The 15607-nt window shown below is 42.1% G+C and overlaps 1 protein-coding gene across 8 annotated transcripts; it reads left to right on the top strand.

The window, feature by feature from the left end:
• The first annotated feature begins 4656 nt into the window (after positions 1–4656).
• Positions 4657–14982, top strand: LOC129842730 (zinc finger protein 32-like). 8 transcript variants are annotated; one of them, XM_055911358.1, is made up of 6 exons: positions 4657–5194; positions 7406–11913; positions 13006–13172; positions 13373–13677; positions 14357–14428; positions 14639–14982. In XM_055911358.1, exons 1-2 carry the CDS (start codon positions 4894–4896, stop codon positions 8020–8022), a joined length of 918 nt encoding a protein of 305 aa, XP_055767333.1. In that variant the 5' UTR covers positions 4657–4893; the 3' UTR covers positions 8023–11913; positions 13006–13172; positions 13373–13677; positions 14357–14428; positions 14639–14982. The 8 variants fall into 8 exon arrangements, 6 of the variants coding, with proteins under 6 accessions (XP_055767333.1, XP_055767334.1, XP_055767337.1 ...); XM_055911359.1 differs by having other exon boundaries at positions 12817–13172; XR_008757674.1 differs by lacking the exon at positions 13006–13172 and adding an exon at positions 5709–5834 and having other exon boundaries at positions 5112–5194; positions 7406–7505.
• The last annotated feature ends 625 nt before the right edge of the window (positions 14983–15607 follow it).

Genomic DNA, 15607 nt, shown 5'->3' with positions numbered 1-15607 from the left:
CTGTAGTGTTGTGGTGCAGAGGGGTTCTCTGTAGTGTTGTGGTGCAGAGGGTTCTCTGTAGTGTTGTGGTGCAGAGGGTTCTCTGTAGTGTTGCGGTGTAGAGGGGTTCTCTGTAGTGTTGTGGTGCAGAGGGTTCTCTGTAGTGTTGTGGTGCAGAGGGTTCTCTGTAGTGTTGTGGTGCAGAGGGTTCTCTGTAGTGTTGTGGTGCAGAGGGTTCTCTATAGTGTTGTGGTGTAGAGGGGTTCTCTATAGTGTTGTGGTGCAGAGGGTTCTCTGTAGTGTTGTGGTGCAGAGGGTTCTCTGTAGTGTTGTGGTGCAGAGGGTTCTCTGTAGTGTTGTGGTGCAGAGGGTTCTCTGTAGTGTTGTGGTGCAGAGGGTTCTTTGTAGTGTTGTGGTGTAGAGGGTTCTCTGTAGTGTTGTGGTGCAGAGGGTTCTCTGTAGTGTTGTGGTGTAGAGGGGTTCTCTGTAGTGTTGTGGTGTAGAGGGGTTCTCTGTAGTGTTGTGGTGTAGAGGGTTCTCTGTAGTGTTGTGGTGCAGAGGGTTCTCTGTAGTGTTGTGGTGCAGAGGGTTCTCTGTAGTGTTGTGGTGCAGAGGGTTCTCTGTAGTGTTGTGGTGCAGAGGGTTCTCTGTAGTGTTGTGGTGCAGAGGGTTCTCTGTAGTGTTGTGGTGCAGAGGTTTCTCTGTAGTGTTGTGGTGCAGAGGGGTTCTCTGTAGTGTTGTGGTGCAGAGGGTTCTCTGTAGTGTTGTGGTGCAGAGGGTTCTCTGTAGTGTTGTGGTGCAGAGGGTTCTCTGTAGTGTTGTGGTGCAGAGGGTTCTCTGTAGTGTTGTGGTGCAGAGGGTTCTCTGTAGTGTTGTGGTGCAGAGGGTTCTCTGTAGTGTTGTGGTGCAGAGCGGTTCTCTGTAGTGTTGTGGTGTAGAGGGTTCTCTGTAGTGTTGTGGTGCAGAGGGTTCTCTGTAGTGCTGTGGTGCAGAGGGTTCTCTGTAGTGTTGTGGTGCAGAGGGTTCTCTGTAGTGTTGTGGTGCAGAGGGTTCTCTATAGTGTTGTGGTGCAGAGGGTTCTCTGTAGTGTTGTGGTGCAGAGGGGTTCTCTGTAGTGTTGTGGTGCAGAGGGGTTCTCTGTAGTGTTGTGGTGCAGAGGGGTTCTCTGTAGTGTTGTGGTGCAGAGGGTTCTCTGTAGTGTTGTGGTGCAGAGGGGTTCTCTGTAGTGTTGTGGTGCAGAGGGTTCTCTGTAGTGTTGTGGTGCAGAGGGTTCTCTGTAGTGTTGTGGTGCAGAGGGTTCTCTATTGTGTTGTGGTGCAGAGGGTTCTCTGTAGTGTTGTGGTGCAGAGGGTTCTCTGTAGTGTTGTGGTGCAGAGGGTTCTCTGTAGTGTTGTGGTGTAGAGGGTTCTCTGTAGTGTTGTGGTGCAGAGGGTTCTCTGTAGTGTTGTGGTGCAGAGGGTTCTCTGTAGTGTTGTGGTGCAGAGGGGTTCTCTGTAGTGTTGTGGTGCAGAGGGGTTCTCTGTAGTGCTGTGGTGCAGAGGGTTCTCTGTAGTGCTGTGGTGCAGAGGGTTCTCTGTAGTGTTGTGGTGCAGAGGGGTTCTCTGTAGTGTTGTGGTGCAGAGGGGTTCTCTGTAGTGTTGTGGTGCAGAGGGTTCTCTGTAGTGTTGTGGTGCAGAGGGTTCTCTGTAGTGTTGTGGTGCAGAGGGTTCTCTGTAGTGTTGTGGTGCAGAGGGTTCTCTGTAGTGTTGTGGTGCAGAGGGTTCTCTGTAGTGTTGTGGTGCAGAGGGTTCTCTGTAGTGTTGTGGTGCAGAGGGTTCTCTGTAGTGTTGTGGTGCAGAGGGTTCTCTGTAGTGTTGTGGTGTAGAGGGTTCTCTGTAGTGTTGTGGTGCAGAGGGTTCTCTGTAGGGTTGTGGTGTAGAGGGTTCTCTGTAGTGTTGTGGTGTAGAGGGTTCTCTGTAGTGTTGTGGTGCAGAGGGTTCTCTGTAGTGTTGTGGTGCAGAGGGGTTCTCTGTAGTGTTGTGGTGCAGAGGGTTCTCTGTAGTGTTGTGGTGCAGAGGGTTCTCTGTAGTGTTGTGGTGCCGAGGGGTTCTCTGTAGTGTTGTGGTGCAGAGGGTTCTCTGTAGTGCTGTGGTGCAGAGGGTTCTCTGTAGTGTTGTGGTGTAGAGGGTTCTCTGTAGTGTTGTGGTGCAGAGGGTTCTCTGTAGTGTTGTGGTGCAGAGGGTTCTCTGTAGTGCTGTGGTGCAGAGGGTTCTCTGTAGTGTTGTGGTGTAGAGGGTTCTCTGTAGTGTTGTGGTGCAGAGCGGTTCTCTGTAGTGTTGTGGTGTAGAGGGTTCTCTGTAGTGTTGTGGTGCAGAGGGTTCTCTGTAGTGTTGTGGTGTAGAGGGTTCTCTGTAGTGCTGTGGTGCAGAGGGTTCTCTGTAGTGCTGTGGTGTAGAGGGTTCTCTGTCGTGTTGTGGTGCAGAGGGTTCTCTATAGTGTTGTGGTGCAGAGGGTTCTCTGGGTGTTGTGGTGCAGAGGGTTCTCTGTAGTGTTGTGGTGCAGAGGGTTCTCTGTAGTGTTGTGGTGCAGAGGGTTCTCTGTAGTGTTGTGGTGCAGAGGGGTTCTCTGTAGTGTTGTGGTGCAGAGGGTTCTCTGTAGTGTTGTGGTGCCGAGGGTTCTCTGTAGTGTTGTGGTGCAGAGGGTTCTCTGTAGTGTTGTGGTGTAGAGGGTTCTCTGTAGTGTTGTGGTGCAGAGGGTTCTCTGTAGTGTTGTGGTGTAGAAAGGTTCTCTGTAGTGTTGTGGTGTAGAGGGTTCTCTGTAGTGTTGTGGTGTAGAGGGTTCTCTGTAGTGTTGTGGTGCAGAGGGTTCTCTGTAGTGTTGTGGTGTAGAGGGTTCTCTGTAGTGTTGTGGTGTAGAGGGTTCTCTGTAGTGTTGTGGTGCAGAGGGTTCTCTGTAGTGTTGTGGTGTAGAAAGGTTCTCTGTAGTGTTGTGGTGTAGAAAGGTTCTCTGTAGTGTTGTGGTGCAGAGGGTTCTCTGTAGTGTTGTGGTGCAGAGGGTTCTCTGTAGTGTTGTGGTGTAGAGGGTTCTCTGTAGTGTTGTGGTGTAGAGGGTTCTCTGTAGTGTTGTGGTGCAGAGGGGTTCTCTGTTGTGGTGCAGAGGGTTCTCTGTAGTGTTGTGGTGTAGAGGGTTCTCTGTAGTGTTGTGGTGTAGAGGGTTCTCTGTAGTGTTGTGGTGTAGAGGGTTCTCTGTAGTGTTGTGGTGTAGAGGGTTCTCTGTAGTGTTGTGGTGTAGAGGGTTCTCTGTAGTGTTGTGGTGCAGAGGGTTTTCTGTAGTGTTGTGGTGTAGAAAGGTTCTCTGTAGTGTTGTGGTGTAGAGGGTTCTCTGTAGTGTTGTGGTGTAGAGGGTAGAGCGTAAAACTGACCATCCTACCGATCCTTGACTTCGGCGATGTCATTTACAAAATAGCCTCCAACACTCTACTCACTAAACTGGATATAGTCTATCACAGTGCCATCCGTTTCGTCACTAAGCCCCATATACTACCCACCACTGTGACCTCTACACTCGCATTGGCTGGTCCTCGCTTCATATCCGTGTTCAAACCCACTGGCTCCAGGTCATCTATAAGCCTTTGCTAGGTAAAGCCCCGCCTTATCTCAGCTCACTGGTCACCATAGCAACACCCACCCGTAGCACGCGCTCCAGCAGGTATATTTCACTGGTCATCCCCAAAACCAACACCTCCTTTGGGCGCCTTTTGGAGACTTATATCTCCCTCACTAACTTTAAGCATCAGCTGTCAGAGCAGCTTACCGATCGCTGCAGCTGTACACAGCCAATCTGTAAATAGCCCATCCAACCAACTGCCTACCTCACCCTATATTTGTTTTTGTTTTCTGCTCTTTTGCACACCAGTATTTCTACTTGCACATCCTCATCTGCAGATCTATCACTCCAGTGTAAATTGCTAAATTGTAATTACTTCGCCACTAATGGCCTATTTATTGCCTTACCTCCTTACTTCATTTGCACACACTATATATAGATTTTTATATTGTGTTATTGACTGTACGTTTGTTTATCCCATGTGTAACTCTGTGTTGTTTTTTGTCGCACTGCTTTGCTTTATCTTGGCCAGGTCGCAGTTGTAAATGAGAACTTGATCTCAACTGGCCTACCTGGTGAAAATAAAACATAAAAATAAACAACAGTTACATTTTCACCTTCTAGGTCCTCAATCTAAACTTCCTGGGCAGCATTAACACATCCAATCAAATCAAATCAAGTTTATTTTATATAGCCCTTCGTACATCAGCTAATATCTCGAAGTGCTGTACAGAAAACCCAGCCTAAAACCCCAAACAGCAAGCAATGCAGGTATAGAAGCACGGTGGCTAGGAAAAACTCCCTAGAAAGGCCAAAACCTAGGAAGAAACCTAGAGAGGAACCAGGCTATGAGGGGTGGCCAGTCCTCTTCTGGCTGTGCCGGGTGGAGATTATAACAGAACATGGCCAAAACACGTCCAATTTGAATGAGATCTGCTGATTATTCCAGCAGTGGGGCGTATTCCTTGTTAAATGTAAGATTAAATAAATCAAATAACTGCGGTATATCCACTCCAGTCAGCAGATGGCGATGTGTTTTTTTTTCAGGCCATGCTGCCAGTGTGACGTGTAATCTAGTGGATGGGACGCTTTTTCATCAACAACAGCGAGTCAGTCACTTCAGTAGCTTGCTAGGCGACATGGCCTAAACGTTCAAGCTTTTTAGACTATTTCAGTGCGTATTTGCCTATGTGTTTTAAACATACTTCCGTTTTATAGCTAGTTGCCACATTTATTTTCATATTTACATTGTTAGTCAGGCAGATGCCTTAAATTTGCCTAGCGCTAGCCTAGTCGCTAATGCTAACTAGCTAGCTAACATCCCCGACCATGAGTTCACTATTATTAAACTTCTCTCCTCCTGTTAAAGAAGAGGGGGTCTGCTGGACGGAGAAAGAGGGTCTGTGGCTGAACATTGTCGTGAAAGAGGAGAAGGAAGAAGAGGATGTTACAGTAAAACAAGAAGTAGAGGGTGAGGCTGTTACCCTGAAAGAAGAAGAGAAAGACGTTACAGTGAAAGAAGAGGAAGATGCCGTTTTTGGAGTGAAGGAGGAAGAGATAACTGTCACATTGAAGGAGGAGAAGGAAGAACAAGAACAGGAGGAGGAGACAGGCGATCTGATTAAGACCAGTAAGTACTGTCTTAAAAACAGGAGCACAAACTATTGATGAACTGATGCGTGGTTTTAAAGCAGCGTTCTACTGAATGTTGATGCTTGAATATGTTATTATTTAATGGAGGAATTGATAACTACACTGTAAGATGTGTATACCACCAAAGAGCGGGTCACCAACAAAACCTTAACAATGGATTAGCAAATTCACAACTTTAATGTCACTCAGAATTGACAAACAATATATAAATGACAGGGGATGTGTGTTGCTATAGTAACCACGGGGAGTGGTGTGTGTTGCTATAGTAACCCGTGGGGGGTGATGTGTGTTGCTATAGTAACCCGTGGGAGTGATGTGTGTTGCTATAGTAACCCGTGTGGGGATGATGTGTGTTGCTATAGTAACCCGTGGGGGGTGATGTGTGTTGCTATAGTAACCCGTGTGGGGGTGATGTGTGTTCCTATAGTAACCCATGGGGGGTGATGTGTGTTGCTATAGTAACCCGTGGGGGGTGATGTGTGTTGCTATAGTAACCCGTGGGGGAAGTGAACACCCAGACAGTGGACATCTTTGAAAACAAAACCTGGAAGCTACTTCATCGTTACCCAGAAAGGATTTGATGTTGAGATTAAAAACGGCTGCATTGGCCCTTTAATGTAAGACACATACGGCTTCTTATGTGTTTTATTTATCCAACATAACTACCTTACCGTGAATGATTTATATTAGAATAGTCAACAAGAAACAATAATAATATTAACTACGAATACATACACCCTTCTAGCTGACCACCGATTTTCATTGCAATTCTTGTAAGTTAAATTAGGTTATGAGAGTTTTATTATAAAATTTGACTGTGTGAAAGACCACATTTAATTAATATCCAACTTTTATCCTCTGAAATATAGCTAACGGGTTTGCTAATGTTGTTAGCTTAATGTAGTTGCTAAATGTTGATAGAACTGCTTAGTAACCAAAAAGGAAGGAAATTGTGAGTGTTAGATAATACATATCACGAAAACAGCTGAATGTTGTCAAGCTATAGACAGATAATAGAGCTCAGCCTATAAACATGACATTATCTATTATTATAGAGCTCTGCTCAGCCTATAAACATGACATTATCTATTATTATAGAGCTCTGTTCAGCCTATAAACATGACATTATCTATTATTATAGAGCTCTGCTCAGCCTATAAACATGACATTATCTATTATTATAGATCTCTGTTCAGCCTATAAACATGACATTATCTATTATTATAGAGCTCTGTTCAGCCTGTAACCATGACATTATCTATTATTATAGAGCTCTGCTATAAACATGACATTATCTATTATTATAGAGCTCTGCTCAGCCTATAAACATGACATTATCTATTATTATAGAGCTCTGTTCAACCTGTAAACATTATATATTATAGAGCTCTGCTCAGCCTAAAACATTATTATCTATTATTATAGAGCTCTGTTCAGCCTGTAAGCATGACATGATCTATTATTATAGAGCTCTGCTCAGCATATAAACATGACATGATCTATTATTATAGAGCTCTGTTCAACCTGTAAACATTATATATTATAGAGCTCTGCTCAGCCTAAAACATTATTATCTATTATTATAGAGCTCTGTTCAGCCTGTAAACATGACATTATCTATTATTATAGAGCTCTGCTATAAACATGACATTATCTATTATTATAGAGCTCTGCTCAGCCTATAAACATGACATTATCTATTATTATAGAGCTCTGTTCAACCTGTAAACATTATATATTATAGAGCTCTGCTCAGCCTAAAACATTATTATCTATTATTATAGAGCTCTGTTCAGCCTGTAAACATGACATTATATATTATTATAGATCTCTGCTATAAACATGACATTATCTATTATTATAGAGCCCTGCTCAGACTATAAACATGACATTATCTATTATTATAGAGCTCTGTTCAGCCTGTAACCATGACATTATCTATTATTATAGAGCTCTTATTATGACATCATGACATTCCCTGAGAGATTAGATTTCGAGCTCTACATCATTTGTTTTTAAATCTCACCGTCACGAAGTATATTTTTAATGATGTAATGTTGTGAAGACTGACCTCAGGTTATTGAGAGATCTAGTCTAGATTAAACCTCATAGGAAGACAATTTTATTTAATACAGGCTTCATTCAGGTCTCTCTGTTTAACGAAATAATCTGTTTGTCTTTTTGGCAGGAGAGAGACCAGACTCTGACAGCGGGAAGAGTTCCTCAGAGGAAACAGACCCAGAGACGCCTAACCAACACCACTGCTCCCACTGTGGAAAGAGTTTTAGGTGGTCAGGGAGTCTGAAAACGCATGAGAGAAAACACACAGGAGAAAAGCCGTATCACTGTTCTCACTGTGGAAAGAGTTTTAGGTGGTTATGGGTCCTGAAAACGCATGAGAGAATACACACAGGAGAAACGCCGTATCACTGTTCTCACTGTGGAAAGAGTTTTAGGTGGTCAAGGAGTCTGAAAACGCATGAGAGAATACACCAAGGAGAAGAGCCGTATCACTGTTCTCACTGTGGAAAGAGTTTTAGGTGGTCAAGGAGTCTGAAAACACATGAGAGAATACACACAGGAGAAAAGCCTTATCACTGTTCTCACTGTGGAAAGAGTTTTAGATGGTCAGGGACTCTGAAAAAGCATGAGAGAACACACACAGGAGAGAAGCCTTTCCAACATACTAATACACAGGAGGAGACAACATACCACTGCTCTCATTGTGGATTGACATTTTCCCAGTCAGAGGACCTGAAAACACACGAGAGAATAGAGAGGCTGTGTTCTGACTTGTGTTTCTGACTGAGAATTTGTCCACGGACAGGATTCACAGGACCAGGGTGTCCGCTATGGACACCTGGAAGAAATCAGCAGCGGACATTTCTGAAGGTTTATCCAACAGACCTGTACATCCATGAATGGATCTCTATAATGTGTAACTATTTCTGAAGGTTTATCCAACAGACCTGTACATCCATGAATGGATCTCTATAATGTGTAACTATTTCTGAAGGTTTATCCAACAGACCTGTACATCCAGGAATGGATCTCTATAATGTGTAACTATTTCTGCTGTATTGTGATGTATTGTTTAATAGATGTACTATGTTAGGTATATTTATCTGTGGTTTTATTTCAACAGATTTTACTGATGCTATTAGATTGCACTATGTTAGGTATATTTATCTCTGGTTTTATTTCAACAGATTTTACTGATACTATTAGATTGAATAGATAGAAAAATCTATATACAGCATGTGCAAATAAGGTAGGATAAGAGAGGTTAGGCAATAAATAGACCATGGTGGCGAAGTAATTACAATATAGCAATTAAACACTGGAATGGTAGGGAATGTGAATAGCAGAAGATGAATGTGCAAGTAGAGATACTGGGGTTAAATTGATTCAATACCCCATAATGTCAAAGTGGAATTATGTTTTTGGAAATGTTTACAAATGTAATTAAAAGCCTAAATAAGTTCAGGAGTAAAGATGTTGCTTAACAAGTCACATAATAAGTTGCAGGGACTCACTCTGTGTTCAATAATAGTGTTTAACATGATTTTTGAATGACTACCTCATCTCTGTACCCCACACATACAATTATCTGTAATGTCCCTCAGTCGAGCAGAGAATTTCAAACACAGATTCAACCACAAAGACCAGGTAGGTTGTCTAATGCCTCGCAAAGACAGACACCTATTGGTGAATATCCCTTTGAGCATGGTGAAGTTATTAATGACACTTTAGATGATGTATCAATACAACCAGTCACTACAAAGATGCAGGCGTCCTTCCTAACTCAGTTGCTGGAGAGGAAGGAAACCGCTATGGGATTTCACCATGAAGCCTATGGTGACTTTAAAATAGTTACAATGTTTAATGGTTGTGATAGGAGAAAACTGAGGATGGATCAACAACATTGTAGTTACTCCACAATGCTAACCTCAATGACAGAGTGAAAAGAAAGAAGAAAGAAAGAAGAAGCCTGTACAGAAAAAAATATGCCAAAACATTTATCCTGTTTGCAATGAGGCACTAAAGTAATACTGAAAAACAATGTGGCAAAGAAATTAACTTTATATCCTGAATACAAAGTGTTATGTTTGGGGCAAATCCAACACATCACTGACTACCACTCTTCATATTTTCAAGCATGGTAGTGGCTGCATCATGTTATGGGTGTGCTTGTCATTGGCGTCACTACAGTCCCTGGTTCTAATCCAGGCTGTATCACAACCGGCTGTGATTGGGAGTCTCATAGGGCGGCGCCCAATTGGCCCAGCGTCGTCCGGGTTAGGGGAGGGTGGCATGAACTAATGGGGCTCCATAATAAACCCCAGGAAGAGTAGCTGCTGCCTTGGCAGGAACTAATGGGGATCCTTAATAAACCCCAGGAAGAGTAGCTGCTGCCTTGGCAGGAACTAATGGGGATCCTTAATAAACCCCAGGAAGAGTAGCTGCTGCCTTGGCTGGAACTAATGGTGATCCGTAATAAACCTTATTTGTAAATGCTTATTAGCATCAAAGTAGGTGACATGCAAGACTACAAATAATAATAATAATAAACTTCTTACATTAAGTATGACAGAGGCCACTAAGACTACAAATCCCTGCAGCTCCACGGATTCAGACTACAAATAATAATAATAAACTTCTTCCATTAAGTATGACAGAGGCCACTAAGACTACAAATCCCTGCAGCCTCACGGATTCAGACTACACATAATAATAATAACAAACTTCTTCCATTAAGTATGATGGAGGCCACTGTGTTCTTGGGGACCTTCAATGCTGCAGAAATGTTTTGGTACCCTTCCCCAGATCTGGGCCTCGACACAATACTTTCTCAGAGCTCTACGGACAAATCCTTTGACCTCGTGGCTTGGTTACCTGTGGGACTTTATACAGACAGGTGTGTGCCTTTCATGTCCAATCAATTGAATTTACCACAGGTTGACTCCAATCAAGTTGTAGAAACATCTCAAGGATGATCAATGGAATCAGGATGCATCTGAGCTCAATTTCGAATTTCATAGTAAAGGGTCTGAATACTTAAGTAAATAATTGTGCAAAAATGTTTAAAAACCTGTTTTTGGGTTGTCATTATGGGGTATTGTGATGTCATAATGGGATATTGTGATGTCATTATGGGGTATTGTGATGCCATTATGGGGTATTGTGATGTCATTATGGGGTATTGTTTGTAGATTGATGAGGGAAAAAATCTTCCATTTTAGAATTAGGCTTTAATGTAACAAAATGTGGAGAAAGTGAAGGGGTCTGAATACTTAACGAATGCACTGTATACCACTGGCAAGAGTTTTCTTCCGTTGGCAGTTTTGTACACAGTCATGTGATACGTGGCATAGAAAAATCCAATCTTGGGAGAATACATGGGAGGCACTATACTGTGTGTCTGCAGGTGTCTATCTGGTCAAAACCACTGATACAGGTGCCCCTCCACCCTCTGGTGGGATTGATCATGTCTACAGAGAAACCTAGATTCAAATACTTAGATGTATGTGTATTGGGTATATGTTGTGAAATTATTAGATATTACTTGTTAGATATTACTGCACTGTCGGAGCTAGAAACACAAGCATTTCACTACACCCGCAATAACATCTGCTAAACACGTGTATATGACCAATAAAATGTGATTTGATTTGAAATAAACGTCCTATTTATCAAAGGTGCTTTTGGCTGGGGTCAAAATGACTCCAAAGGATTTGAATTTGGCAAAAGTCCATTTGATACAGAAACACTAAACCATGATTTAGATTTATTAAGAACAAGTTGATTGACAAAGTCATGAAAAATTGGAACAATTGAATAAACCACATTTTGGCTATGATAAAAGATATGCCTCTGGGGTCAAAATTATCCATGTCAGAAGTATGGATCAATGCAAATATGTAGTGGGTGTAAAGCTTGTTTTAAATTCTCACTCATTAAACACGAATCAATCAACACATGCTTCTCTTTGAACGACTTTATATAATATTAAACTTTTATGAAAAAAATGAAAAATAAACGTTTGGTTCCTCAACTGCGTTACCCACTCCAGTCAGCAGATGGCGATGTGCGTCTTTTAGGTTCAGGCGACGCTGCCAGTGTGACGTATAATCTAGTGGACGGGACGCTCCTTCAACAACAACAGCTAGTCAGACACCTCGGTAGCTTTCTAGCAAACACAGCTACAACATTCACGCTCTTTACACTGTTTTGGTGTATATTAGTCGCTGTGTATTAAACACATTTCTGTCGTATGTACTTGTTGGCCCATTTAATTATATGTTTACGTTGTTTGTCAGCTAGCTGGTTTGCTAAGTTAGCTTAGAACTAAGCTAGTCGCTAATGCTAACTAGCTAACATTTCCGACCATGAGTTCACTAAGCTACTCTCCTCCTGCTACAGAAGAGGAGGTCTGCTGGACGGAGAAAGAAGTTCTCGTGAAAGAGGAGGACGAAGAGGAGGCTGTTTCAATACAAAAACAAGTTGAGGTTGTTACCGTGAAAGAAGAAGAGAAAGACGTTTCAGTGAAAGAAGAGGAAGACGCGTTCAGAGTGAAAGAGGAAGAGGATGTTACAGTAAAAGGAGAGGAGGATGCAGTTTTTGGAGTGAAAGAGGAGAAGGAGATTACTGTCACATTGGAGGAAGAAGAGGAGGTTGGAGATCTGTTTAACACCAGTAAGTACCGTCTCTGCAGTCGTTGAACCAATATGCAGTAAAGGGGTTCTACACTTTAATGTTGTTCTGTAGGAATGGCTGAAGCTACACTCTAACGTGTCGAACATCAAGAGTGGACCATCAACAAAACGTTAACAATTGATCAAATGCATCTAATGACAATGCCTGAAATACTGTAGTCCTCAATATCTCCTATTAGATTAGCCCAATATGTAGTCTTAAAGGGGCAATCAGCAGTTGTTACATCCATTTTGGGACTTATACATTAATGATATGTACCCATTGTTTCTTGAAGAATTCCCTTATAAATGCCTCGTGAGCTTAGTTCAACTGTCGTACCCCATCAGAACCCAAAATATAAGCATTTTTTTACTCCAATGTTTATCAGTAAATATAAACAAACACTGTATATCCTCAAAACATGGTTAAAACTAGAATGTTGATATCATGAATGGTTGCATTTCTCCAGCACCATCCCTCAGATTTTTACTGAAACGGGCAGGGAGTACGCTTTGTTATTGTTTCTACTGCTGATTGCTGCCCCCGTTACTCCTCAAGGTCCAAGGACTGTATGTTATTTTCAGAGGTAGACTGGCTCTGGCAGCTAAAATAGTCAAATATTCCATCTAAATGTGAATCGATTCTCAACGGGCAGGGAGTACGCTTTGTTATTGTTTCTACTGCTGATTCTCTGCCCCCGTTACTCCTCAAAATAATTTCACAGTATACTTTCATATCACATAACAATTATTTCACACAATACTTTCATATCACATCTAAATAGGTAACCAGTCTGTATAGATAGATAGCTAAGGTAATTAAATATCACCAGCTACCTAACTTCATATTAGCTATCTTGATGTATTTATCACTGTAAAAAACTAACTTCAAATGCATTTGTAGGTAGCTAGCTACCAGCCATGGAGGAGGGTGAAAGGATAGCAGCCCCAACTGTCAGTTAGAGAGGAGGCTATTCTGGATAGGGAAGGTACTTTTGTGTAGTTCCTGACCCTAGAAGTGAGGACGGAGATAATAGTAACATAATATTCAGTGTGGTGTAATTTGACTATAATGAAGTGTGTTTCTTGTGAGGTTTTCTGTCCTCAGATAAAGAGCTCTATGAAAGCCAGTCTACATATGAAGAGGTCCCAATGAAGAGCAGTGGTTCTCAGTCCTGGGGACTCAGAGGCACATTGTTGTTTTTGCCTCAGCACTGCACAGCTGATTCAAATGATCAACTCATCATCAAGCTTCAAGAGGTATTTATGTATTCATTTGTGATGCCATCCTTGATATGATCCTGTTATTGTCACATGCTACACATGTACATATGTGTGCCCATGGATCTATCAATCCAATGTTATCATGATTTGTTATCAGGGATATTATACTTTAGTAATCCACAATGACCTGTTGATGTAAAAGTCTAATAATTACATTGTCTTCCATATTCCTACAGATACCTTGTAACTGGAGATTCCTTCAAAACGATTGCCTACAGTTAATGTGTAGGGCACTGCAAGGTTGGGTGACCAGGGTCATTTGGGACTGCCTCCTGGAGGAATGCAGATGTGTGAAGGCTACCTGTGTCCTGCGTAACTTCATGACAATGGAGACGAGGACCAGGAGGGGATCTGCAGCTCGCCGCCGTGTCCCAGAGGAGGAGTCTGCTGCTCTGCAGGATGTTTCAGGGATGGGGTCCAACAACGCAGCAAGAGAGGGAATCCGTGTGCAGGAGATCTTCACCTCCTACTTCTTCAGAGGGTGATGTTCCCTGGCAACACCATAGACTACACTATGCACAACCAAAGGCTCTTTTAAGAGGGTGCTGTTCCCTAGCAACACCATAGACTACACTATGCACAACCAAAGGCTCTTTTAAGAGCCATCCACATTGCAATAATAGTATTCTTCCATTTACTTAGCTATGTCAACTGCAGTTATTTAATTCAGAGTTTCTCTCCCTTTGATTTCTACTTCTCATGTGAGGGTGCTGTTTAGGTGAGGGTGTGATGTCTGTGCAAAAACAAAACAGGCTGTTTTAAATCACCCATATTGAAGAAATGTAGAACAATTAGACACCCTATAACCCACACCTACACACTCATGTATCAATCTGATTGATGGATTGTGTTGTGCAGTAAGCAGGCTCAGGTGTATAACTGTGGCTCCTTCCACCTTCAAAGAATAGGCAAGAGGGCCAACCATAGAGAATAGTAAGACACTTCATTATTTCTATAACTACGCTATATTGTTTGTCTTTGTGGGTCCGTTCATGTTTTTCAGCATAAAGTACTCTGCAGCCACTTAGTGTGGTGTGGACACCAGGTGAGGCCACACACAGATTCCTGTTGAACACTGTGGCTTTAACTACCTTATTTTCTCAATAACAGTCTCTCTCCTTCACTTCATCCCTCTCTCCCCTTCTCCCTAAATCCTCTAGGTTATATCAGCTGTGTCGGTGAACCCCTCCTGCATCTGAACTGGCTACATAGAGGGCACAGCATGATCAGAGGTGAGAGGTCACTTGGTCGGGTCAACAGGAAGTATTATTAAAGAGATGCTTTACATTGAAATACAGACAGAGATGCAGTAGTCCCAGAGTTAATGATCCAAGGTCAGTTTTGCATTTCACCTCCTGATTGATGACTAACAATGTTAGAATAAAAACTAAAAACACAAGGCTTAAACATGCTCTCTCTCTCCATCTGTCTCTCGTCTGCAGATATGTTTTGATGTGAGAGGATGCCAACCCCCAGTCCCATCATCACCATCTCACCTTCTTTTAAGATAACCTTTAGGCCGACTAGAGACACTGTTATGTAATTGTGATGAACTGAGAGAATATTTATGTAGCACTGTGATTCATTAATCATGTGCTGCCTTCCCTGCTCCTATGTGCTTACCTCTTTCCCTTTCTGTCTTTTACACCTCTCTCCACCTCCTCTTTCTTCCTCTGTTTTTATAATGCACAACAGATGTGCATTGAAGTACAGATTGAACTTGTATTTATAACACTTGGATAAGGAGCTTTTCAATAAAGCATTTCACATTCTCTACTGGTTGAAATGAAGTGTAATTTGATGAAATACTCCACCTATCCTGTGTTTATCAGATCAATGCAGATGAAGGGCATTAGATGTTGAGATGAACCGGTGTTGGAGTATTTACATGATGCATAGGAAGTGTAGTGTACTGTTTTTAACATTATATTTCTGTATATATGAATTAACTAGTTAAATCCTGTTTCTAGTCTATTAGTTACAATGTGTACCCATTGATGTCCCAGGACCAAGATTGATAAACACTGTTGAAGTGTAGAATTGTAATACATACATGAAGACACAGCGTCATTCAAAGACTTCAATTTGATACTCCTGGTATTGGATATGACTGAAAAATCATCTCAAAGACATTCATACCTAAACTGCACCTTTATTTGCCAAGGTAGAGTACATGATCAGTGAATATATTAAATGTAAAGGCTACAATGTGGGGATCTCATGCATGGTAATAACTACATGTATACACGACTTGCATCCTTGGCACAACATGATATTATATTCTACTCAATCCATAGGCTTCATTAATGTCATTCAGGCTGTTTTGAAGTTGATACAACTGGCTATGATAGCTGAGGTTCATAGCTAGGTTCTGAACTAATATGTATACCAAACGTTTGGGTCCATACACA

Source organism: Salvelinus fontinalis, unplaced genomic scaffold (genome assembly GCF_029448725.1).
Source record: "Salvelinus fontinalis isolate EN_2023a unplaced genomic scaffold, ASM2944872v1 scaffold_0062, whole genome shotgun sequence".
Classification (NCBI taxonomy): domain Eukaryota; kingdom Metazoa; phylum Chordata; class Actinopteri; order Salmoniformes; family Salmonidae; genus Salvelinus; species Salvelinus fontinalis.
The sequence above is the reverse complement of the archived record's forward strand: the minus strand, read 5'-3'. Positions and strand labels throughout refer to the sequence as shown.